The sequence below is a fragment of the Bos grunniens genome, chromosome 5 (genome assembly GCF_055505025.1).
Source record: "Bos grunniens cultivar Pamir isolate PY7600 chromosome 5, Bosgru_T2T1.0, whole genome shotgun sequence".
NCBI lineage: Eukaryota > Metazoa > Chordata > Mammalia > Artiodactyla > Bovidae > Bos > Bos grunniens.
In genome coordinates this window covers 36464796-36492358 of record NC_141169.1, presented here as the reverse complement: position 1 = coordinate 36492358, position 27563 = coordinate 36464796, and the positions used below count along the sequence as shown (strand labels likewise).

The following is a 27563-nucleotide window of genomic DNA, read 5'->3' as shown; positions in this document are numbered from 1 at the left end:
TGAGTTTCCAAAACAGTTTCCAAAATAGTTTCCTCTATTTCCCTTGTGAACTAGGAGGTAAGCTCATCTGATGAAGGAAAAAGAGAGCATGGGTGCAAGAGAGAATTAATGGATGGTGGGAGACTAGTTGGAATGTCCACTGATGCAAATGAAAATCTGAGAATTATTGATAAATAATTCTCAGGTAAAATCAGAGATGACAATACATACGAACCCAATATTCCCAGTTAATTAGTACCTAACAGCTCAAGAGAGAAAACAGAGAAGAAAAACAGTCTGACTGATCCCAAATAGATATTTTACAGTGAATCATGGTAGTAAAACAAATGGGTTGATGGTACTGCTGAAAAAATACAGCTGTAATGTTTGGACTCAAAAAGAAGTATATGAACCTGGGAGGAGACTGGAAAACTGGATGAAAAGGAAAGATCAGAGAGGTTAAAGATGAAAATCTATGAAAAGAACAGAAGGGGAAAACTGGAAGCAAAGGGACTTGGGGTCAGACAATAAAAATTTAAAGTCTAGATTTCAAAGATGGAGCAGTTCTGTACAAAAGTGCCTAGGGTATGGTTACGGCCACGGTCTGCTTGAGAGGAATAAGTGCAAAACCACTGCGGTTGAGGTCATGGAACATTAAACCAGAGTTGATGAACAGCTGGCCACTTAAACACTGATGTGATCCAAGAGGAAGAACGTGAGCTACACTTTGAAGTTCTCAGTGGCTGTGGGAAACACCCAGAAGGTAGGTAACAGTGATGAAAAAGGGTGGAGAGGAGAGATGGAGTGCATCATCCCTAATGGAAGAGGTATTAGCGCTTAAAATCTTTTACCTTTGCATGTAGTTCCATTCCCGGTATAGCCTGGTTTGCAGACGCAGTTGTGTCCTCCAACAGTATTGAAGCATAAAGCATTTTCATCACAGTTGTGCTGATTCGTGACACACTCATCATGTTCTGAAATGAGGACACAGTTTTGTTACTCAAAGATAGATTTTCAAAGACACTGTGTTTTAAATTGTACCTTTATCTTTGTTATTGTATGGTATTTCTTTCCAACAAAAACATGCACAGATTATCTATTAAAGAAGAGTTTGTATTTTGAGGTACATACATAGTGCATACATCCACAAACTTTGAACACAAAAAGATTTGGACAAAAGGCAGATGAATAGTAGGAATGAATAGAGGAGCAGACAGGGAAGGATAGGAATTAATTCTCAGAAGTAGATACCACAGCCAGCTGTTTAGTCTCAGTGGTTAATATTTGGGGAATTATCTCATGATATAAATCAGCCACCTAACTTTTTCCTGTAGTAAGGGAAGGATGATAGGAAAGGAGGTGTGACTGTATTGCTCCACAAATCCTGACCTGCAGGATAATGGAACTGAAGCCCTGGGAATTAGATGCAGTTAACACCCACATCCACACTTGCAAACATAAAGATACACATGCAAACTGTTGGGGGTATTGGCATTTCTTCGTAAGTTGCCTCTTTCTGCAAAGGAGGTCACACTTTTCTTAAATAAGACAAACTTGCCTTTATAATATGTGCAAACACAAACTTTTTGATATACAGTCAACATGATACCTTCTTTAACTGTGTGTAACCTGACACTTTTAAAAGCACTGAATCACTTGATACCCCCAGCTCTGCTATGAGAGAGGAAGAACTGATGTCATTATCACTAGTTTAAAGACAAGTCAATGGTGGCTCAGAGTGCTTCAGGGGCCTGCACAAATTCACAGTCATAACAGGCAACTTCAGGATTCTAGCTCAGTGTTCAGCAAAAATGTAAACATGAGGAATAACTACAGTCAATATGAGAAAGAAAACAGATCTAACACTAGAATCAAGACAAGTAGGAAATGAAATACAGATAAGGAAATGCATACGAGTTAGTTCAGCGATCTGAAATCCCTACAGCCTCATACTCACACGGATCACCCAGGCTCTTGCATAAATATTATTCAGGTCTAAAATTAAATTGTATTTTAATATAATTACATTAATTAAGCCATTAATTCACCATGGTATAAATAATCAAAGCAAAAAGAAATATTTCTTTTTCACTTTAGAATTCTTGGAATTTCAAACAACATAGATACTATTCTAAATAACATAACAGTAATATATCTAATTTTGAAGAAAACTTGCCTTTGACATATGCAGTTGAGATTAGACTAACATTTAACTACTAAAATCAGATGCTCCTTATTTTTTTAAAAAAAGGTTAACATTTCATGATTCTATGTCCTGTGTTAAACAAGCACAAAGTTGGATACCTTTAACTATAGCTCTATAATAACTTTATAAAGATTATTCCCAATAACTTTTCAGAGGACAGAGAGATTTCAGTCACTAAGGTTTTAGAATTACAGTAATAGATACCTTATTCTACAAATTCCTGGCTGAATTTCCCCCAATTGTATAAAATTCCACTTTTATTATTTAGAATCAGAATATTTTAGAGATTTTAATAAATTTATGCATACTGATGGCAGCCTAGAAAACAGCTGGATTACAAATGGGTGTCTTAACTGGGGCTACCCTTGGACATGATTAAATATCGGAGAGACCAGAACGGGCAGCCTACCTACTTGAGTTCAGCTGCCTAAAGCAAAATAAATCTGCTCTGTGTAGTTTGCAGCTGCTGCCAATTTTCTTTCCAGTGCAATTCAAAGAGCTGCAGTTAATCTATAAATCTCTATATGGATAGCTACGGGCCCTTTAAAGACAGCTGCTGATTGATTTGATGCTGTTTTTATCCCTGTCTTGCTTGTCCTCTTAATTAGATGGCACCCACTGGGTAGAGGAAGGGCCTAACAAGATTTAGTTTAACATCCAGTATGGTAATGTTCAACAAACGTAAATAACTGCACAACCCAGGATCTGCTTTCCTCTGTTGTCCTTTACTCACAGCATCCACTGAAATGAAGAAGTGGGTCCTAAGCAATTCAAGGGTGAAGACAGTTTTCCAGTTTTCAAATGTACCAGTGCACACAGGTGTGAACGCTGTTCTCTTGGCCTTCAGTGCCTACCCCATGGATTCTCCTGGAAAATTCTTACTACTTTTAAATTCAGTTCAGTCACTCAGTTGTGACTGACTCTTTGCGACCCCATGGACTGCAGCATGCCAGGCTTCCCTGTCCATCACCAACTACCGGAGCCTACTCAAACTCATGTCCATTGAGTCGGTGATGCCATCCAACCATCTCATCCTCTATTGTCTCCTTCTCCTCCTGCCTTCAATCTTTCCCAGCATCAGGGTCTTTTCCAATGAGTTGGTTGTTTGCATCAGGTGGCCAAAGTATTGGAGTTTCAGCTTCAGCATCAGTCCTTCCAATGAAAATTCAGGACTGATTTCCTTTTGGATTGATTGGTTGGATCTCCTTACAGTCCAAGGGACTCTCAAGAGTCTTCTCCAACACCATAGTTCAAAAGCATCGATTCTTTGGTGCTCAGATTTCTTTATGGTTCAACTCTCACATCCATACATGACTACTGGAAAAACCATAGCTTTGACTAGACAGACCTTTGCTGACAAAGTAATGTCTCTGCTTTTTAATATGCATGTCTAGATTGGTCATAGCTTTTCTTCCAAGGAGCAAGTGTCTTTTAATTTCATGGCTGCAGTCACCATCTGCAGTGATTTTGGAGCACCCCTCCCCCCCCCCAAAAAAAAGTCTCTCACTGTTAAATGACATGTTTTCTGTGAAAATATCTTTCTCCTACCTCCTGCAGAGTTGGGGACTTCTGTCTGCTTTCCCTAGCACAAGGCTCTCTTACTATATTTTATCATAAATGTCCGCTTCTCCTTGGTCCTCTATTTTCATGCACCACTTGGGACTGTGAAGTTTAGGGGAAGAATTTTACATTTTTCTTTGTATTTCATTTCAGCATTTAAAGATAGTGTTTCAAATAAATGATTCAAAGAATGAATGACCAGATCAGGAAAGCTAGGATAGCCTTCCTCTGCTGTTATCATTCAAGTCAACCTAATCCATTCAACTGTAGAGTGTGTGTATGTGCTCAGTTGCTCAGTTGTATCTGACTCTGTGGCCCCAGGGACTAAAGCCCACCAGGCTCCTCTGTCCATGGGATTCTCCAGGCAAGAATACTGGAATAGTTGGCCATTCCCTCTCCAGAGAATCTTCCCAACCCAGGGATCAAAGCCCTATCTCTTATGTCTCCTATGCTGGCAGGTGGATTCTTTACCTCTGAGCCATCTGGGAAGCCCCATTTAACTGGAGACTAGATATCAAATGGAAAGCTACTGAAACTTAAGCTGTTTTTTCATTTGTTTTTTTTTTTTACTGATTTTTCTATCATGGTGTTTTATTTGGTTTGGAATATTTCAAATGTTTATTAAGATAGCAAGATACACTTTGAAAACAAATATTGATTCCTTTTCATCATTACTTTAATTTTTTTCACACAACTTAAAGTTGGTCATACAATTATCAACTAAACGGTGATCTTAAGAAAAGTCTTTTAAAATGCCTTTCCTGAAATCTCACAGAAGAATTAACTTTAATTTGACAGCTCTTTACAAAAGAGAATGTGAATGAAGCAAGGAGCAAATATCCTATAAGGTTATCTCAATAAATAGTTAACGATTGCTGTGCCATATCCAGTTTTGGTCAAATGTCAATCTTTTTACCCTTTCCCTGACTCACATACCCCTAAGGACTCAACCACCAACCCACCAGTCAGCCTATCCATTTTTAAAACTTCCTCCAACATTTTAAACATATAATTGATAAAATAAGGAGGGAAATATTATGACAGAATTTAAATCAATATTATATACCAGTGTTTGAGAAGAGCATGTCAGGATGTAAGTGTGAATGAATTCCAAGTTTTATTTCACATATAGTGAAATGCAGACATTTCAGGTATGATGTTCAGAATATTCAATCTGTCAGATTCAATGCTATCCTCATATCCTCAGATAAAATGTCATTGTTCATGTGACATGACAGTTCAAACAATAGCTGGGATTGAAACCAAATGCACCCTTTTCTTTTTCTTTTCACTAAAAATATTAGCACATAATAATTTTAATCAAAATATAATCATTTTTGTATCTATGCATTTTAAACAGTAAAATGGAAAAAAGAAAGAAATATTGAAGGAAAACTCCATCCTTTAACATTTCTTAAAAAATAGTAATATGGATGTCAATTATTATAGTACATTCTATATAGAACAGATGACCTTATAGTGGTAGCTGGCAAAAATTTCTCTTGAATGCCATAATTTGCTTGCTCTTCATCTTCACATATATGTGAAACTGGTTTTACACCAGTGACAAAGGTCAGCACAGTAAAATTCATTTATGAAAATAAAGTAATAATATACACACCTGAATTTACCTAAATGTAGATGTTACATCGGAGAAGGCAATGGCACCCCACTCCTGTACTCTTGCCTGGAAAATCCCATGGACAGAGGAGCCTGGTGGGCTGTATAGTCCATGGGGTCGCTAAGGGTCGGACACGACTGAGCGACTTCACTTTCACTTTTCGCTTTCATGCATTGGAGAAGGAAATGGCAACCCACTCCAGTGTTCTTGCCTGGAGAATCCCAGGGACGGGGGAGCCTGGTGGGCTGCCGTCTAGGGGTCTCACAGTCGGACACGACTGAAGTGACTTAGCAGCAGTAGCAGCAGATGTTACATATAACAAAAATATTGTCATTTCACTAACCTGTGTAAGTTAATGTATCTAAAATCATTTTAAGACTCAACACCCAACAGATCATTAGTCATAATAACACATCAGATCAGATCAGATCAGTCGCTCAGTCGTGTCCGACTCTTTGCGACCCCATGAATCGCAGCACGCCAGGCCTCCCTGTCCATCACCAACTCCCGGAGTTCACTCAGACTCACGTCCATTGAGTCAGTGATGCCATCCAGCCATCTCATCCTCTGTCGTCCCCTTCTCCTCCTGCCCCCAATCCCTCCCAGCATCAGAGTCTTTTCCAATGAGTCAACTCTTCGCATGAGGTGGCCAAAGTACTGGAGTTTCAGCTTTAGCATTATTCTCTCCAAAGAAATCTCAGGACTGATCTCCTTCAGAATGGACTGGTTGGATCTCCTTGCAGTTCAAGGGACTCTCAAGAGTCTTCTCCAACACCACAGTTCAAAAGCATCAATTCTTTGGCGCTCAGCCTTCTTCACAGTCCAACTCTCACATCCATACATGACCACAGGAAAAACCATAGCCTTGACTAGACGAACCTTTGTTGGCAAAGTAATGTCTCTGCTTTTGAATATGCTATCTAGGTTGGATTCAAATTGAATTTTAAAATTGGTGTTCATATTGAGCTGTTTCCAGAATGAATATACTATCTAGAGATGATATGGCCATTCTAAAATTCACATAGCTTTTCTCAGTGTGATTTTAACACAGACATACAATACACATAGCACATGTTCTATTCAAGAAATTCACTATGATACAAAATGCAAATACTACAGAAAATAGGAGTGAAAGTAATTTAAATATATCTACAATTCAATTAAATACAAAATTTTCAATGTCTATTTGTATTAGGATTTTCCTGGGATTAAAAATATGACTATAAGTAGTAGTTACCCTCACAGAACTTATAATTTAGTTGGGGAGATTAGATAAAAACATAAAAGCCATACATGGCTTCATTATGAGAAATGCTGAAGCAAGGAAGTAATCTCTGTTTAAAAATGTTGTTGAGATCAACAGAGAAGGTCATTTCTAGTTGGGTAAGTGGGAATATAAGAATGACTTTATGCAGAAGGGAGCATTTGACACAGATATTTTTTATGTGTGTGGAGGAAAGTTACAGATTCTAAATTAAAACAGCACTTATTTATTTGCTTCTTTTCTTTTTGGAATCTTGAGCCTCTTACAAGTTTGAATGAACTTCAGTGCTTTGTAATAATTGTACCTCTAATTCAGTGCTTACTACATACTACACACTTTGTAACAAAAACCACTTCATTTAATCCTCATATTCACGTGGAAACATTATTTTTCGGGAAGTTAAATTTGGCTTGTAGATGTTACCTATCTTGCCTGAGATCGCATGGCTGATAACTGTTAGAGCTGTGAATCAGGACATCTGACTCCAGAAAGTAGTCTACTGATTGCTATGCAATAGAGCCTCCTGACATTTAATAAGTCTTCCCTGATCTATTTTTTACTCTAGTGATCTTCGATGTAATTATTCAGAAATTTTGAATGTTTATACATTAGAAGTCTTCTAATGCTTAGTGTTAGGAAGCTGTGACTGCTGTTCAGTTGCTAAGTCACGTCCAACTCTTTGTGACCCACTGGACTGCAGCACGCTAGGTTTCCCTGAATTTCACTATCTTCCAGAGTTTGCTCAAACTCATGTCCATTGAGTTGGTGATGCTAGCCTCATCCTCTCTTGTCTCCTTCTTCTCCTGCCTTCAATCTTTCCCAGCATGAGGTCTTTTCCAATGAGTCTGCTCTATCAGGTGGCCAAAGCATTGGAGCTTCAATTTCAGCATCAGTCCTTCCAAAGAATATTCAGGGTTGATTTCCTTTAGGATGGACTGGTTGGATCTCCTTGCCATCCAAGGGACTCTCAAGAGTCTTCTCCAGCACCACAGTTCAAAAGCAACAATTCTTCGGCACTCAAGTTTCTTTATGGTCCAACTCTTACATCTGTATATGACTACAGAAAAAACCATAGCTTTGATTATGTGGACCTTTGTCAGCAAAGTGATGTCTCTGCTTTTTAATATGCTGTCTAGGTTTGTCATAGCTTTCTGTCCAAGAAGTAAGCATCTTAATTTCATGGCTGCAGTCACTGTCCATGTGATTTTGGAGCCCAAGAAAATAAAATTTGGCATTGTTTCCACTTTTTCCCCATCTATTTGCCATGAAGTGATGGGACTGGATGCCATGATCTTAGTTTTTTGAATGTTGAGTTTTAAGCCAGTTTTTTCACTCTGCTCTTTCATCCTCAAAAAGAAGCTCTAGTTCCTCTTCACTTTCTGCCATTAGAGTGGTATCATCTGCACATCTGACATTGTTGATCTCTTTATTGTATTTTCTAGTACTTTGAACCCTATAGGAGCCTTATTCAAAATTATAGAACTCCATAGGACAAAGCACTGAGGTAATTTCAGCTCATACTAAAATTCACATTTTCACTCAGTTGAGAGGCATTTAAAAAAAAAAAAAAAAAGGAAAATAGCAATATGGTCAAATACAAATGTTTGAAAAACAAAGTAACCGCCTCACAGAACCTGAACTCTAACACTGCTTCCCTCAAATGAAATCTTTGGAAGTTCAACCTAAATGCAGTTTGGCAAACAGATATCTCCAATGTCCAAGAGTCAGTTAGGCTTTGGTAATGTCATCCTTTGCTTCTGGGTAATTCTGGTTTATATCCCTGTAATATACCAGATCCTTTGGCTGACATCTTTACACAGTAGATTCCACTCTTCTGATAACAGAATGTAATATATCTTCATAGCTTTATAACTGGCCCAATACTCTCAGAGAATCTTTCTTTTCCTCTGATAGATTTCTCCAGTCACAAGAATTACATTATCTATGCTGCATCTTCTACTCTCTTGTCTAAATCCAGAAATGCTGGGAAAACAGTGGCTATCACAATATACAGGTGAAAATTCCACAAAGAAAACTGCTTCACTCTCTTTGAACTGAGTGTTTTTTAGACTACGAGCTCAAAATGAGCATATTCTCTCTTTGAATGTGGCAAGATGTGGCTCTGAATCTAGTGACAACCAACCTCAGGCCTTTACTATGATTTGATTATTAGAAACCTGGGACAAAGCTCCATCAGGCTTAAGACTGGATAAGTCTTGCAGCAAGGAAGCCCACAGAAGTATAAATTTTTCTTGAAAGTGAAAGTGAAGTCTCTTAGTCGTGTCTGACTCTTTGAGACCCGTGGACTGTAGCCCACCAAACTCCACCGTCCATGGGATTCTCCAGGCAAGAATACTGGAGTGGGTTGCCATTTCCTTGAGGAGCTCTTAATAACATCATCAAACTATATGGTTAGATTGGGGATTTATCTCAAAAACAAAGAACTGCTTGGTTATGGTCCTCTTACATTTCTGGAAACCATATTGCTTGCCTGAAGGTATCAAGGAGATTTGCAGAAGCTCCTCCATGAATTTCAATCATATGTGTCCCCACCTAAGTCAATGTGCTCTGACCTGTAAAGAGCATCAGAACTTGACAGCCCATGGGTCTGCAACTGAGATCTCTTATTTTTCTCTCGAAAGAATGGCAACAATGATGAGTCCCCAGATAATACATGCCATCTCTGTTTCTCAAACAAAATAACTTTTTGGATTTGACCATAGCTCCTTGGCTTTCCTGTTGGCTCAGTGGTAAAGAATTCCCCTGCAATGTAGGAGATGCAGGAGATACGGGTTCGATCCCTGGGTCAGGAAGATCCCCTGGAGGCAGACATGGCAACCCACTCCAGTATTCCTACCTGAAGAATCCCATGGACAGACAAGTCTAGTGGGCTACAGTCCATAGGGCTGCAAAGAGTTAAACTTGACTGAAGCAACTTAGCATGCACGCATAGCTCCTTAGACCATTCACAAGATAATTTATTCAATGGCAGGTCTTTTCAAAGTGAGTACAAACTGAATATAAAGAACATCTCTATTACAACTCAACAATTTTTAGATAATTCGGGGGCCTATTGGAAAGAACTTGAAGCGCTTCCTTCTCTCTTCTCCTTTCTTCCTCCCCCTCCACAAATATTTAGTGCTCAATGACACCAGCAAGACAAATCTCTGAAATCAAAACATCTGTCCTAATGATTAAAGAAGACTGTTTCCATTTATCAGTTTAAAATGTCCCCCATAAACTGTTCTGTAAGGGGACCCTAACTACATTTGAAGGACAAAGTAGAAATATGAGAAAATTATGTACTATTATAAATAGCAATAGCAGGGAGGCAACATGATACATATGCTTTCCAGACAGGCTTGGTTTGAGATGCTGTTTTATTCAAAGTTCTCAGTGGCCTTGAGAAAGTTAGCCGATCTTTCTAAGTTTAAAATGAGAAAATTAAGACCTACAATAGAGAACTATTGCAAAGAATACACTTAAATGATGAAGGTAAACACACTGGCAAATAATAGACACTCAACAGATATTAGTTACCCTCTCATCTCATTACCTAGTTCAGTGGGAAAACTCATTTTGTCTTTATTAGCAAATGGACAGCTAAAGATAATGTCCTCTCTTTTCTATTTCAATTAGTTGGAGAAAACCTAAATGTCTTACAGAATTTGCTTTCTTCATAATCTCTTCTGAAATCAGACACATTCTGGACATTCTTCTGTTTTCTAAAATGCTGCTGAAACAACTTTCAGTGGTTACATTGAGGGAAAATGCCTCTATCAAACCTACCCAGAGCTATTCATTTTGTTTCTTATAGTTACCTTACTTATTCACTTTTATTAGAGAGAAACATCTATTTATTACAAGGTCATTTTAACAGAAATCTACTTTTACTTTTAACACCATTCAAGCAGCTACAAGAAATTATATTTTCAGCCTGCTTAATGCCTACAGCTGTAGCAAAGCCACTAAAACTCATTTTTACACCCAAGCATTTCTTGTTCAGTACTCAAGTTTCCTGTTCACTGACCACACCAATTCAACACTGACTTCTTGTTATTCTTCAGTTTGTTCGGCAACTAGGAATTTGTTAGATTTCCTTCCTTTGACATGCTTGGTTTATTTTCTTCTAGTCTTTTCACTCTATGTTCAGACTTTTTGCCTAATCCTTATTTGATCAAGAATCTTAACAACCAAAGCACAAATTCCCTCTTTACCCTTACAGTAATTTCACAAAGAAATTAAAATTCAATTTTTATGGCAAAATCTTACTTTGCCCTATTTTGTGTCTCGTGGAGTAAGCTTTGTCAGAACCCAATGTAGGGCAACAAAATACTTTGAAGCATCAACCAGGTGATTTTCATGTGTTCTTTCAACACACATTTGTGAAGCTTCTGCTGTGTGAGTCTAGTGCTCCAGAAGAGGCAAAGATGCATCAAACTGGGATTTGTGACCTCAAGAAACTTTTGAACTATTACAGGATTCATGATGTGAAGAGAGAAAAACTATGATATACTGCAGCTATTGATTAGTGCTGTAAGAGAGAAATCATAGTAATAATGACAATAGTTAATTTCTAAGTGCTTACTACATACTCTAAAGCATTACATTAAGTGTTTTATATGCATTATCCCCTTCAGTCTTCACAAAAATCTTTTCAGATTAGTCCTATTATTATTCCTATTTTACAAATAGGAATTAGAGCTTTCTCAGAGCCAGGACATTTCCTTGCCAATGTCATATAGCTGGGAGGCGATAAGACCTCGATTTGGCTTCGGAGTTTTAAAAAAACTATAAACAGAGATCTCAAAGGTTTAAAGAGGAAGAGATGAGGAACAACTGAGAAGTATTCCCGTAATTGCGGGAAAATGTCATGTAGCAAACAGGCCAAACAAGTGAGTCTTGAAGGACAGAAAGAGTTTTAACAGGAAAAGAACAAACATGGAAAGGAACATTCCACATGGACAGAGAGTGGGTGCAAAAGACACAAGATGAGGTACAGCAGGGCCTGAAGAGACTGAGCTGCTACAGCTGATGACTGACAGGGAAGAGTAAGGAACAGTGTGAATAGGGTCAGGAAAACAGCATGATTTTATCAGGTGGACAATAAGGAGCCACTTCCCCTGTACAATAAAAAGTGGGATCACAAAATTAGAGTTGATTTTAGGGAAATTAATAGCAGTATGCAGTTGAGGAGAGAATAACTTTCCTCGACACAGGGAGGAGTCCTATGTTAGTAAGCCAGCCTCCCTCTCCTTAATTCCTCTTTCTTCCTTTTATTCTTCTCCTTTTAAATTGGTGTTAGATTATTACTGAGAGTTGAAAAAAAAGTGTCTGTGCAACACTGAGAGTTGAAACAAAGGGATACAGAAGAGGAAGAGGAGGAGGGGTAGTGGAAGGGGAAGAAAGCAGACAGACAGAAACTGTGTGCTTATCACCTGCCAAGCACTGCCTTGGGCGATGCACAGGGCCAGCATAAGGAAGTGCTGCCAGGACACAGAAAGAAGAGCTGCAAAGTCAAGCCCCCAGATTATAAGATTCAAGTCCCTTTCAGGCAGCAACTGTGTCATTCATTTTATATGTCCCAGTTCCTATACTCTTGTGGAATGAAACTATGTTGAAAGAGGGCCTACCATAAAATGAACAGTGATGCTGGGAGAGGGGCAGGCTTAGACACAGAACTAATGCGCCCCACAGTGAATCCATTTTTGAGCCATGAGGAATAAAGGCATTAAAAATAGCTTAGGTTTCAAATCTGGATGACCAGGAAGATGGTGGTGAGGTGAACAGAACTGAGAAAGCATCTTAATTTTAGGGATTTTGTTATTTTTGTTCTCATTTTAGTTTGGTTTGATTTGGTTTTTATGGAAAAGAAGAAAATAGAATTAAGAAGTCAAATATAAAAGCACAGATCATATTAGAAGTTTGAATTTACTCTACTGATGGTGACAAGAAACCAAGAAAACATTCCCCAACCAAAATCTGTCTCATAGATAACCCCTAGATGCTAAAGCCTTGGGTCTAATCCATCAACTGCCCCAACATCCAACACAATGATTGGCACATCACTGATCTTCAGTGAGTATTTGTTAAGGAGTCAGTCAATCACTATAAAGTATGTCTCTAACATGCAAAACATTCAGTGGCCTGCTAATGCAAAATATTCAAGGTACGTATTCTGCAGTGACAATTCTGCACATCTCCTGCTTTCTTTTCCATCCCCTCAATAGCCATGCTGCTTTCTCTTAAAACACCTGCCCCATTCTCATTCCCGTACTCCTGGCACTCCCTTACTCCTTACTCCTTCCCAACAACTTCACAGAAAACATCCAGGTCATCAGGAAAGAACATCCTCAGATTTCCCACCCACAGATGAATCTGTAGCTAAATGTATCCCCTAGGTCTTTCTTCCTCTCAAACTGGGAATCTAGGAGTCACCATAGACTTCTCTGGGGCTTCCAGGTGGTACTAGTGGTAAAGAATCCACCTGTCAAAGCAGGTAGACTTAAGAGACACAGGTTTGATCCCTGGGTTGGGAAGATCCCCTGGAGGAGGCCATGGTGACCCACTCCAGTATTTTTGCCTGGAGAAACAGAGGAGCCTGGCAGGCTGCAGTCCATAGAGTCACACTGAAGTGACGTAGCACACGCCCATACACCTCTCTGCCCTTCATTCCAACCACCACATCCAAGGGCCAGTTCATCCAGATTCTACTTCCTTGGCCGTTTTCAACCTTATCCCTAGCCATCAAGACACCACTTACTCATAAAGACTTTCATTATGATACTTTGCTGTCACCAAACTGCATCATTTACAACTCCCCCATGGCACCCATTTATTAATGATGACATCGATTAAGATTCTACTAACGGCCAAAGATCATACCAGCCAATCCTTATATATTTCACACAGGCATCTGAGTTCTTTGTCTCAAAGGCTCTTCCCCACTTTCTTTGTCTAACTCTCCTACTCACCTCCCACTCAGATCAAACAAAACTTCCTTCTTCAGAAAACCTTTCTTAAAACTGCCTCACTCTAATTTAGTTGAGCCCCTTAGGACATGCTTAATCACATCACAGCATTTAAAAGCCACAGTACTAGTATTAAGAATAAGGACTTTAAAGTCAGGTTACCTCAGTTCAGATCCTGGCTCTGCTTTTTACCAGCTGTCAGATCTTACATAGTTTATTTAATCTCTTTACATCAGTTTCCTCCTCTGTTAAATGGACCTAACAACAGTACAAGTGAAATCTCCAGCAGGATCTGGGGTGTGTGTGTGTTTGTCGCTTAGTCGTGTCTGACTCTTTGCAACCCTATAGCCCTCTGGTCTCCAGCAGGATCTGGGGTATCTCCAGAAAGATCTGGGTTAGTACTCAGTATTGAAATATTTCTGTAGTAAAGGTATGACTATTCATATCAAATTGGATAAAGATGAGAAAATAACAGGCATGAGATCAATTCTGCTGCTAAATGAATTAAAAAATAAAAACAATCAATGTTCAGAGCTCTCTGTGATATTCTGGAGTTCAGAACTGTAGATAGGGGATTGTGGATCTGTATGTTCTTCAGAGTTAACTGAGGTAATGAATGAAACAATCCAGTGCAGGAAAATGTTTCATAAATTAGCATGAGCTTAGCGCTTATCACACTGTCAGGGATTTTTCTTTGATAATTCTTCTACCCATCCCCCATGAATCAGTATACTCCCTTAGACAGCAAATTTTTTATAACAGATCTTTGAATCCTCTGTTCTTGCCATAACATCTGACATATTTTAGGTGCTTGGTAAACATGGATTCAAATACTGAAATAAATATTTGGCTTCAATCTATACAAAATCCATCTTTTCAATTTCTCAGAGTACTTTACATTGGGTACTTTACATTTTACATTTTACTCATTCCAAATCCATGTAACATGCTTGGGATTTATCATTTAGAGCAGTACCTATATATAAGGTTCAAGCTTGATGCTCCTACATTTTAATATCAGTGCTGCCTCTAAATTAGGAAAGAGACATTTTCCCCCCCATCTGTTAAGATTTATTTGAAAGAAAAGAAAGATGTTCACTAAGCTAGGGAAAACTTCTAATGGAGAAAAAGATCATCCCCACCTAACACCATGTGATCTATTCTTTCATTTAAAGTTCTAAGGCCTGCTCTGCTTTAATGTCTACAAAAAATAGTAAGAATAGAGAGTATATTCAACCAACTGAATCAGGAAAAGTATCTCAAAAATGCAACATAAAAGGGGACTTTTGAAATACAAAATTATATAAGAAAAAACAACCAACTGAAACAACCTAGACAAGCCTTCCCAGTGATTTTCAAGATGATCTCAGATTCTCATACTTGGATCAGACATAATATTCTGACCTTTTATTGTTCAACATACAGAAAGTAAAATGATCCTCAAATATTAAAGGGTTGGGACTATGGGACAAAGGAAAATCATTGACCTTTTCACTTGTAAGCTGACTTTTTATAATGAGCTTCATTACAAAATTCATCTCTTAGAGAAAGTTACTTGCATCTTTACTACAGCAAAATACAAGATATGAGTCTTTTAGATTCCAAAGGATTTTACATATATATATATATATTTCTTCAGTATACTTGATTAAACATAATCTATATATATATAAGTATTTTTGATATACTTTTATCTCACACTTTTCTGTGTACTCTGTACTTTCACAGTATATAGCTACCTCTGACATGCTGGAGCTAATATCTTTTGATATTTTTTAGTATTTCTAATTGCAATAATGTTTATTGATATTACAATTTAGTTCTATTATGCTTCAGTTCAGTTCAGTTCAGTTCAGTTGCTCAGTAATGCCCGACTCTTTGCGACCCCATGAAGTGCAAATGAAGATCAAGGCCTCCCTGTCCATCACCAATTCCTGGAGTTTACCCAGACTCATGTCTATCGAGTCGGTGATGCCATCCAAACATCTCATCCTCTGTCATCCCCTTCTCCTCCTGCCCCCAATCCCTCCCAGCATCAGGGTCTTTTCCAAGAGGCAACTCTTCGCATGAGGTGGCCAAAGTATTGGAGTTTCAGCTTCAGCATTAGACCTTCCAAAGAACAACTAGGACTGATCTCCTTTATGATGGACTTTTTGGATCTCCTTGCAGTCCAAGGGACTCTCAAGAGTCTTCTCCAACATCACAGTTCAAAAGCATCAATTTTTTAGCATTCAGCTTTCTTCACAGTCCAACTCTCACATCCATACATGACTACTGGAAAAACCATAGCCTTGACTAGACAGACCTTTGTTGGCAAAGTAATGTCTCTGCTTTTGAATATGCTATCTAGGTTGGTCATAACTTTCCTTCCAAGGAGTACGTGTCTTTTAATTTCATGGCTGCAATCACCATCTGCAGTGATTTGGGAGCCCAAAAAAATAAAGTTTCTCACTGTTTCCACTGTTTCCCCATCTAATATGCTTAAGTAAGAGTTGTAATTGCTATAAGATGATTAAGGCAGAGTACCTGTTTCCAAAATATTTATAGCTGTGGTTTGCTCATAAGACAATACACATAAGTGTATTTCTTTAAATGTGTGCAGTATATGTATGAATATATTTTGTATGAATGTGTGTTTATATATTTGTATGTCTGAATGCATATAATTTGTATGTACTAGGTATAGAGAGAAGACAGAGAGGAAGTTGTCAACTAATTTATACCCATGTTTTTTTAGTTCTTAAGAGGCAGGAGTCAATTCAGCAGTATAGCAAAATCTCTTTTTCTGTTATTTAGAAACCATTTCTTAAAATCCAATAAGGATTTTCTCTCCTGATGGTTAGAGTGCCTCTTCTTTTTATATTCTATTCTTTTAAAGAATTTGAAATGGCTTTCATTCAAAACCTCATTCTGAATCACTCACTTTTACTTGATGAGTTTCCTTCAAATGTAGCAATTCTTCTCTCACTGTTTTTCACAGAGGGGAGCTCTTGCTCCCAAGAATCTCTGAAAGTGTGCAGAGGAGTTGGAGAAAGATTTTAACCTGCCATTCCATCACTCATGTTCCCCGAAGAGCATATTCAGGTCAGGAAGCAACAGTTAGAACTGGACATGGAACAACAGACTGGTTCCAAATAGGAAAAGGAGCATGTTAAGGTTGTATATTGTCACCCTGCTTATTTAACTTATATGCAGAGTACATCATGAGAAACGCTGGGCTGGAAGAAGCACAAGCTGGAATCAAGATTGCCGGGAGAAATATCAATAACCTCAGATATGCAGATGACACCACCCTTATGGCAGAAAGTGAAGAACTAAAGAACATCTTGATGAAAGTGAAAAAAGAGAGTGAAAAAGTGGGCTTAAATCTCAACATTCAGAAAACGAAGATCATGGCATCTGGTCACATCACTTCATGGCAAATAGATGGGGAAACAGTGGCTGACTATTTTTGGGGGCTCCAAAATCACTGCAGATGGTGACTGTAGCCATGAAATTAAAAGACGCTTACTCCTTGGAAGGAAAGTTATGACCAACGTAGATAGCTTATTCAAAAGCAGAGACGTTACTTTGCCAACCAAGGTCCATCTAGTCAAGGCTATGGTTGTTCCATTAGTCATGTATGGGAGTTGGACTGTAAAGAAAGCTGAATGCGGAAGAATTGATGCTTTTGAACTGTGGTGTTAGAGAAGACTCTTGAGAGTCCCTTAGATTGCAAGGAGATCCAACCAGTCCATTCTAAAGGAGATCAGTCCGGGGTGTGCATTGGAAGGACTGATGCTGAAGCTGAAACTCCAATACTTTGACCACCTGATGCAAAGGGCTGACTCATTTGAAAAGACCCTGAAGCTGGGAAAGATTGAAGGCAGGAGGAGAAGGGGATGACAGAGGATGAAATGGTTGGATGGCATCACTGACTCAACGGACATGAGTTTGGGTAAACTCCAGGAGTTGGTGATGGACACGGAGGCCTGGCATGCTGTGGTTCATGGGGCCGCAAAGAGACGGACATGACTGAGTGACTGAACTGAACAGTGGAAACAGTGAGAGACTTTGTTTTCTTGGGCTCCAAAATCACTGTTGATGGTGACTGCAGCCATGAAATGAAAAGACGCTTGCTCCCTGAAAAAAAAGTTATGACCAACCTAGATAGCATATTAAAAAGCAGAGAGATTATTTTGCCAACAAAGCTCTGTCTAGTCAAAGCTGTGATTTTTTCCAGTAGTCATGTATGGATGTTAGAGTTGGACTATAAAGAAATCTGAGCACTGAAGAATTGGTGCTTTTGAACTGTGGTGTTGGAGAAGACTCTTGAGAGTCCCTTGGACTGCAAGGAGATCCAACCAGTCCATTCTGAAGGAGATCAGCCCTGGGATTTCTTTGGAAGGAATGATGCTAAAGCTGAAACTCCAGTACTTTGGCCATCTGATGCGAAGAACTGACTCATTGGAAAAGACCCAGAAGCTGGGAAAATTGAAGGTAGGAGGAGAAGGGGATGACAGAGGATGAGATGGTTGGATGGCATCACCGACTCAATGGACATGAGTCTGAGTAAACTCCAGGTTTGGCAATGGACAGGGAGGCCTGGTGTGCTGCAGTCCATGGGGTCGCAGAGTCGGGACACAACTGAGCGACTGAACTGAACTGAATAGTATATTCCCCTCTTCAACAAGCTCTTCCCTTCACCTTTCACCCTTCGTGGATCCTCAGTCCTTTTGGTTTCCAGGATCCCAATCAGATTCTTTGAATCCGATTTGAATTGTTTGAATGTGAACAGAAATCAGATCTCAAAACCAGATGAACAGCTGAATAACTAGTTCGACTGGATCCTGATCCTAACTTTCTTTTCCTTCCCTTCTGGTGGTTTCACTACCTGCCTTCTTACCTCTCGGCTTCTTGCCCTTCTTCACTCAGTGTGAGCTTTATTTCCATTCTTCCCTCTCCAATTTAATCATCCTGCATTCTTTCATTCTTCTGCGGTATCAATTAAAATTTTTTAATGGATAACTTATAGCAATCTTCTGCCTGACTGCAAGTGTGTTTTAATTACAATCAACAATGCCCTGCTCTGGGGAAAACATGTGCTCTTTGTATTCACAGATTTTACTTTCCCCTCCTCTAATTACACCCAGGGCCCCCTCATCACAGCATTTCCTCCCCTCCTTTTCTGGGGGCTCAGATCTAATACAACTGGCAAGCAAGTACATTTAAAACCTCCCTCTTTTAGTGCTACTTGAATGTATTCCATGTATCTTCAGTTGAATGACAAAATCCATTTGCTCATTGAAAATGTCCCTTTAAGACAGACAAATTGGGACAAAAGGAGGAAGGCCAGAAGGCAAAATGGGAAATACTTGCAAGTTCCCCAAGAACAGCTGTCTCAAGCAGCCTCCTGGGCCATGATGGCAGACTGACCAAGTGGACTGTGACTTAATTTTCCACTGGCCAATTCTGCTTCCATCTTCTAATCTGTCCTCTGCATTATCCAGTCTCAACCAAGACAAAATGATAAACTGAATGTTATGGACTGGAAACTTGGATCTTCCCAAAACTCATTTGTTGAAGTCTAAACCCCAAAGTGGGCTTCCCTGGTGGTTCGGATGGTAAAGTGTCTGCAATGCTGGAGACCTGGGTTCGATCCCTGGGTCAGGAAGATCCCCTGGAGAAGGAAATGGCAACCCACTCCAGTACTCTTGCCTGGAAAATCCCATGGACAGAGGAGCCTGGTAGGCTACAGTCCATGGGGTTGCAAAGAGTCAGACACAACTGAGCAACTTTACTTACTTAAACCCCAAAGTGATGGTATTTGGAAGTAGAGCTTTAGGGGGTGATTAGATCATGAGGATGGAGCCCTAATGAATAGAATGAGTACCCTTATAAGAAAGACTCCAGAAAACTCTCATGCCCCTTCTGCCATCTGAGGACACAAGGAGAAGACTGTCATTTATAAATCAGGAAGCAGGCCGACACCAAACAATGAACCTGCCACTGCCCTGATCTTGAACTTCCTAGTCTCCAGAACTGTAAATAAAATCTTGTTGCTTAAGCCGCCCAGTCTGTAGTGTTTTTGTTATAACAGCTTGAAGGGACTAAGCCACTAAATCAAAATCATTATTTTTAAAAGTCCCAGAGCTAGGAAAAACAAAATGATGGTATCGTGTTTGGAAACCTATGAGAAATAGAATTCTCTAGAAGAGGAGACAGAAATCCTTAGCTACACATATTTCTGAGTAACTGAATGTTAGGAAATGTATAATATGATGTTAATTACAGATTTATTTTGGGAACAGGAAGGTAGATGTGCAGAGATTGATTTGTTCTTATTTTTTAAATTTCTGTTTCCTTTGCCACTGACTCATCACTTTCATGGCTCAGCATCTTTGCCTAACCTGTTTCCTTAGCTTGCTGCACTTTGCTGTATTATAGGACTGAACCACAGTTGTCTGTGTACAGATCAATTTTCACTTCTAGGTTATGATCTCCTTAGTGACAAGGAAGATGTGTTCTGTTTTTATACACAACTGACAAAGTAGATAGTTTGGAAGGGGAGTTAGTCCTGCCATAATGGGCATTAATCAACTTCCCAGCCATTGCTGGACATCTAAGTAATGACAGAATGCAGGTGTGAATGTAAACACAGCTTTAAAAGAGATTCTTAGTTTCCTGCTGCTGCTGCTGCTGCTAAGTCACTTCAGTCGTGTCCGACTCTGTGTGACCCCATAGACGGCAGCCCACCAGTCTCCCCTGTCCCTGGGATTCTCCAGGCAAGAACACTGGAGTGGGTTGCCATTTCCTTCTCCAATGCATGAAAGTGAAAAGTGAGAGTAAAGTCGCTCAGTTGTGTCCGACTCTTCGTGACCCCATGGACTGCAGCCCACCAGGCTCCTCCGTTCATGGGATTTTCCATACAAGGGCACTGGAGTGGGGTGCCATTGCCTTCTCCATCTTAGCTCCCTACTCAAGCATATTATCACCAGCAAACTTTCTGTAGGCATCCCTGCTAAATCCCAAGTGCTTGGTGGAATGTTTGACTAGAACTGAATGCTCTATCTATGTTTGTTGATTGAATGTTTTCATGCATTAAAAAAAAATCAGTTTGGCATGATACACCAACAGAAGAAAAAAATCCATTTAGGATGTTTTAAGAAACTTACCAGCCTTTATGCTGAATATGTGCAGGATTTTCATGTCTGATTGGAAATATGCACCTTAACTCTCTCTCCCAATTCAACTATTCTAGAGAAAGATACCTGGAAAAGTGTTCATTATTCGTTGTTTAATCAAATCTTATAATACACTATTAAGATCTCCAAACCTTTCCTGAATCAGGCTAAAAACTAAACATGACAGTGTAAATGAAGTTAGTGTTCTTCTTCTTTCGTGATTATTCCTGCCAGTTCTACATTATCTAAGGTAAAATGAAACTCAAAGGTGATCTTAAAAAAATCAAAAGATATTGAAAGAGTCCTGTGATCATGAGTCTTCTCTGATATCTCTACAAAAATTTATCCCCATAAATTTGAAATCACGTTATTTTTTAAAGTGATGATTTCCATATCAGTGGGACTTCCCGGGTGGCACTAGTAATAAAGAACGTGCCTGCCAATGCAGGGGACATAAAAGGCGTGAGTTTGATTTCAGGATCAGGAATATCCTTTGGAGGAGGGGACGGCAGCCCACTCCAGTATTCTTGCTTGAAGAATCCCATGCACAGAGGATCCTGGTGGGCTACGGTCCATAGGGTTGCAAAGAGCTGGACACAACTGAAGCAACAGCATGCACACATACATCAGTGTATTTGAACAAATTCTGTTAAAATGCAGATATTTCCACCAGAAGCCTTATTTTATAAGACAGGTAGAGAAATTCTTTCAAAACTTATGATGTCCACAACATTCTTCAGCTCTTAACCTTTCCCTGAATTCATTTTGACTTTTTTCATTTCGAATAAAATCCAAAGTTTTTGCCATAGCCACAGCATTACCCCAGTGAAGTCATTTTCTACTTCTTTCCTCCTCTCTGCCACACTGGCTCCTCTCTGCTCCTTGAACACAAAAAACATCTTGCTGTTTCTTCCTCTTGAGTTGCTCTTAACTCACAGTGTATCAGGGCTTAGTCACTGAATTCAGGCCTCTGCTCAGAGGGTGCCTCCTCGGAGAGGCTCTGTCTCACACCTTTGTTTACCTGGATTCCTTCTTCACAATACCTGCTTTTATCTGATGTTAAACTATCTGAAATTCTTTGCTTATGTGTTTATGGTCTGTCTTCCTCATTCCTCATTAGAATACAAGTTTCATAAGGGCAGCAACCCTAATATGTTTACTGGTATATCTACAACAACTGAAAAAGAATTTATTCTCAGTAGAAACAGAGGGTTTTAAAAGGGAAATTGGACCTTAGAGAGTGTATCCTTCACCAAAATTTTTATTGAGCACACAAAGAAACTGAGGCTCAAGAGGATTAAATGGCTTATCGAAGGTCACAGTTAATAAGCAGCAGAATTGAGTCTGAGTTATATTTATTTCCAGTCCAACTGCCTTTGACTATAAAAAACAAAAATGAACAAGAGGAATGCCTAGGTTGACTTTCAACTTTACAGAGATTTATAATTTTTGTTTTCTAGAACAGTCTCTCCATAAAAACCGCAATAGATTTTAATCTCACTTTATTTTTGTTTTCCTTTCAGTCTCCAAGAGTGAGTCCTAGTGTGATTTTGCAAATCCCAGAACGTGAAAGCTAACAGGGTGTGACAGCTGGTATGTCCCCTGCTCATCACATTCAGTGGTCTGTAAGAGGGTAAATGACACAATTACCTGCTGTAATTACTGCTGCTGACAATACAGTCTCCCTGGTGAATGCTTTATGAAATTCAGAACTGCTTTCCCCGTCAATTCAATAAAAACCTTTGCCTACAGATTTTGGGCAGTATTTTGTTAAATAAATGTTTAAAAATTAAAACCTAAATCTAAATGGACATTTATTACTTCACATAATTCAAATATTGTGTATTCATTTTGCTTTAATCTAATCTTTGCACTGAAATGCAAATCTTTGTAACAAAGTTTTGCTTTAAATCAAGACTGTGTTCTCAAAGGTTAAAAAGATACATAAAACACTTAACAAAAAAGCAGATGTATGAAAAGAGTCAGGAGAACTGAATTTTAAAAAAATCCACCAAAATCCTGATCTAGAGAAGTCTGATGTACACCAAATGTGTTACTTCTTTCATTTCAGCTATAAAGACACTTGAGAATACATACAGAAACAAACAATTGTAAAGGTTGACTGCTCTGAGTTTGACTGCCAGCCAAAATCCTTCACAAATTACAGGCAGGCTGTCAGAATAAAAAATAAAAATGCACAGATACATACTTACCTGCAGATATAACTCGTTTTCCTTCACCTTTTTTTAGAAAGTACTATTGCCAAATTCCTATTCTATGACTGTGATTAACAGATTGAATAGCTTAAAAGATAGTATTAAAAACCAGCCCACTTAGGAGAAAGTTGTACAAACTCTTTTTGCAAATACATTCAGGGAATACACTTTTTCTCCCTCTGGGTAACACCAATATGTTAACAGAAGTATATGAATAAACAGATGACTTTGATTTTGCAAATAAGTTATTCCTGCTTTAACGATGCAATATATTCCTGGAAACCACACCAGAAGACCAATTATCATTAAGTGGAACTAATTATGTCCTTATCGGGTTCACATGTTCCAACATAGTTTAGCATCATCAGCAGAAACTGATGAATAAATGGGTGAGGAGGTCAAGAGTAAAGGACTTATAGTTGATAATCAGTGTTGAATGCACCCAGCAGTGAAACACAATGATGAGAAAACAGAACTGATATGGAATTCAAGTACACAGTGATTATTCCACAGTGACACAAAAGAACTGGACCCATTTTAACTTTTAAATTTGATATCCTTTGCTTTTTTGTAACAAAATGAAGATAAATAAGTGCTATCCAAACATCAAGATGGAAATGCTATATGAATGTCAAGAAGGAAGAGTTAATATAAGGATATAAATTTCCACATACACCTTGTATCTCAATGCACTAACAGCAGAAAAACCATACATTTCAAGATATAACAACACACAGACTTTCCTGGTGGCTCAGATGGTAGGTAAAGAATCTGCCTGCAATGCAGGAGACCCGGGTTTGATCCTTGGGTCAGAAAGATCCCCTGGAGAAGGGAATTCTTCTTAGAAGGCTACCCACTCTAGTATTCTTCCCCAGAGAATTCCATGGACAGAGGAGCCTGGTGGGCTATAGTCCATGGAATTGTAAAGAATCAGGCACAACTGAGTGACTATCATTCTATGATAATGCTAGCTAATCATACAATGGTATCATGATATCATTTTTGAAAATGGAAGCAATGGTAAATCAGTAAACCCTCTCTTAGTTTTTCAGACTTTGCAGTTTTACAGTGATTGCTGAAGAACTGTAGCATACCCACGACTTTATAAGACTTCATAAATAGAAAGTGTTAACCACTTAGCTACTTGCAATGTGACACAATCCAGGTCAAAATGTAGTACTCATGCAGTTGAGATGGAGATGACTAAATCTGTTACTTCAATCTCCAGTCCCACTGGGTTCTGTTTAACTCTCCCAGCCTTGAGACCTGCCCTCTATTACCGGTCAGCACTTTGTTTCAGGCTATTTGGACCTGATTTTTCCATCTGTAATGTTTTTCCCCAGGCTCTTCCTCTCTCATGACCCTACTTGAACACACAGTCTGAGTAGGTCCTCAGTGCTAGTCTCTGTAGCATTTGTACATACCAAATATTTGATACTATTCATCCACTTGCTCAAAGTTTACTAGTCTCCTATCCCTACAGACGATGAAGTCAATGAGCACAGGAATTGCGTGATTAGCATTGTACCCACACAGAGGAGACTCTCAAAGATCATGGATCCATATGTCCTTAAGATTAAAGGACTTCTTTCCTTCTGTAAGCCTTTTATCACACTTCATAACTTTAAATTTGAAAACTAGTAGATATGCATTGAGTGATAAGACTAACAGCTTCTCTATTTGATGCAGAATAATTATATAATATCAGGTTTTTATTTGAATGTAGTCACATTTCAAGAGATATGATATTATATAAAGTGTATCTGAATTTCGGTAAAAAGGAATCCAATAATATAATTTCATTCTACTTATTAATGCTACTTCTGAATGACAACTATTTCTATACAAATGGCCTAAACAGCCACTTTCAAATTGACACATGAAAGGGTATAATTTCCGTTCCAGCATATTAAGAGTCCACTACAAAAGAAAAATATTGAGTTAGCAGAGTTAAATGTATCTGCAAAAGAAGTCTCTTGAAAACCACCTCAGGAGAATATTTTTAAGTTTATTGAAAATATTTTTTCCTATTTATACGATTATCTAGTCAATAGAAGTTATTTACAACCAGGTTCAGTTTCAGAGGATTAAAACATGAAGTCCCACTAATGAAATTTTGTTCTTAGCAATAGAGCACAGGGTTGTGTTGACTCTATAGTAATGAATTAGAGGCAAAAGCATCTCAAAGATATCAGAGGCAAGTTGATTTGGTAACGTGCAGGATGTCACCTTCATCAGTTTAGTTCAGTCACTGAGTTGTATGTGACTCTTAGTGACCCAATGCACTGCAGCACACCAGGCCTCCCTGTCCATCACCAATTCCGAGACTTTACTCAAACTCCTGTCCATCAAGTTGGTGATAACATCCAACCATCTCATCCTCTGTCGTCCCCTCCTCCTCCTGCCTTCAATCTTTCCCAGCATCAGGGTCTTTTCCAATGAGTCAGTTCTTCTCATCAGGTGGCCAAAGTACTGGAGTTTTGGCTTCAGCATCAGTCCTTCCAATGAATATTCAGGACTGATTTCCTTTTGGATTGACTGGTTGGATCTCCTTGCAGTCCAAGGGGCTCTCAAGAGTCTTCAACAACACCACAGTTCAAAAACATCGATTCTTCGGCACTAGTACTCTTGCCTGGAAAATCCCATGGACGGAGGAGCCTGGTGAGCTGCAATCTATGGGGTCGCTAAGAGTCGGACATGACTGAGCAACTTCCCTTTCACTTTTCTGCGTTGGAGAAGGAAATGACAACCCACTCCAGCGTTCCTGCCTGGAGAATCCCAGGGACGGGGGAGCCTGGTGGGCTGCCATCTACGGGGTCACACAGAGGCGGACACGGCTGAAGTGACTTAGCAGCAGCAGCTTTCTGTATAGCCCAACTCTCACATCCATACATGATTACTGGAAAAACCACAGCTTTGACTAGACAGACCTTTGTTGGCAAAGTAATGTCTGCTTTTTAATATGCTGTCTAGGTATGTCATAACTTTTGTCCTGAGGAGCAAAATCTTTTAATTTCATGGCTGACATCACCATCTGCAGTGGTTTTGGAGCCCCCAAAAATGAAGTCTCTCACTGCTTCCACTGTTTCCCCATCTATTTTCCATGAAGTGATGGGGCCGGATGGCATGATCTTATTTTTCTGAATGTTGAGTTTTAAGCCCACTTTTTCACTCTGCTCTTTCACTTTCATCAAGAGGCTCTTTAGTTCCTCTTCACTTTCTGCCATTAGGGTGGTGTCATCTGCATATCTGAGGTTACTTATATTTGTCCCGGAAATCTTGATTTCAGCTTCTGCTTCCTCCAGCCCATGGTTTCTCATGATGTACTCTGCATATAAATTAAATAAGCAGGGTGACAATATACAGCCTTGATGTACTCCTTTCCTGATTTGGAACCAGTCTGTTGTTCCATATAGTTCTAACTGATGCTTCTTGACCTGCATACAGATTTCTCAGGAGGCAGGTCAGGTGGTCTGGTATTCCCATCTCTTGAAGAACTTTCCACAGTTTGTTGTGATCCACACAGTCAAAGGCTTTGACATAGTCAATAAAGCAGAGGTCGATGTTTTTCTGGAACTCTCTTGGTTTTTCAATAATCCAACAGATGTTGGCAATTTGATCTCTGGTTCCTTTGCCTTTTCTAAATCCAGTTTGAATATAGGAAGTTCATGATTCACATACTGTTGAAGCCTTTCTTGGAGAATTTTGAGCATTACTTTGCTAGCGTGTGAGATGAGTGCAGTTGTGCAGTAGTTTGAACATTCTTTGACATTGCCTTTCTTTGGAATTGGAATGTCCTATGGCCACTACTAAGTTTTCCAAATTTGCTGACATATTGGGTGCAGCACTTTCACAGCATCATCTTGTAGGTTTTGAAATAGCTCAACTGGAATTCCATCACCTCCACCTCCAGCTTTGTTTGTAGTGATGCTTCCTAAGGCCCACTTGACTTCACATTGCAGGATGTCTGGCTCTAGGTGAGTGATCACACCATCATGATTATCTGGGTCATGAAGATCTTTTTTGTACAGTTCTTCTGTGTGTTCTTACCACCTCTTCTTAATATCTTCTGCTTCTGTTAGGTCCACACCATTTCTGTCCTTTATTTTGCCCATCTTTGGATGAAAAATTCCCTTGGTATCTCTAATTTTCTTGAAGAGATCTCTAATCTTTCCCATTCTATTGTTTTCCTCTATTTCTTTGCACCGATCACTGAGGAAGGCTTTCTTATTTCTCCTTGCTAGTCTTTGGAACTCTGCATTCAAATGGGTATATCTTTCCTTTTCTCCCTTGCCTTTCATTTCTTTTCTTTTCATAGCTATATGTAAGGCCTCCTCAGACAGCCACTTTGCCTTTTTCCATTTCTTTTCCTTGGGGCAGTCTTGATCACTACCTCGTGTACAATGTCAGGAACCTCCATCCATAGTTCTTCCGACACTCCTTCTATCAGATCTAATCCCTTGAATCTATTTGTCATCTTCACAGTAACATATTAATACAAGGTGTTCGTGGGCGGACTCCACATTTCAGAAATGAATTGGGCACATACAATGAAATAATACATTGGTGACTCTCTTTGGCAC

At 39.1% G+C, this 27563-nt stretch overlaps 1 protein-coding gene across 5 annotated transcripts in view; it reads right to left on the bottom strand.

Moving 5' to 3' along the window:
• NELL2 (neural EGFL like 2) overlaps positions 1-27563 on the bottom strand; it is a 507676-nt gene that overhangs the window by 100628 nt on the left and 379485 nt on the right. For all 5 annotated transcript variants that reach the window (XM_086399811.1, XM_086399808.1, XM_086399809.1 and 2 more), the window contains one exon: positions 831-953. In XM_086399811.1, coding sequence (XP_086255937.1) covers positions 831-953 — 123 coding nt within the window. The remainder of the gene's footprint in view (positions 1-830; positions 954-27563) is intronic.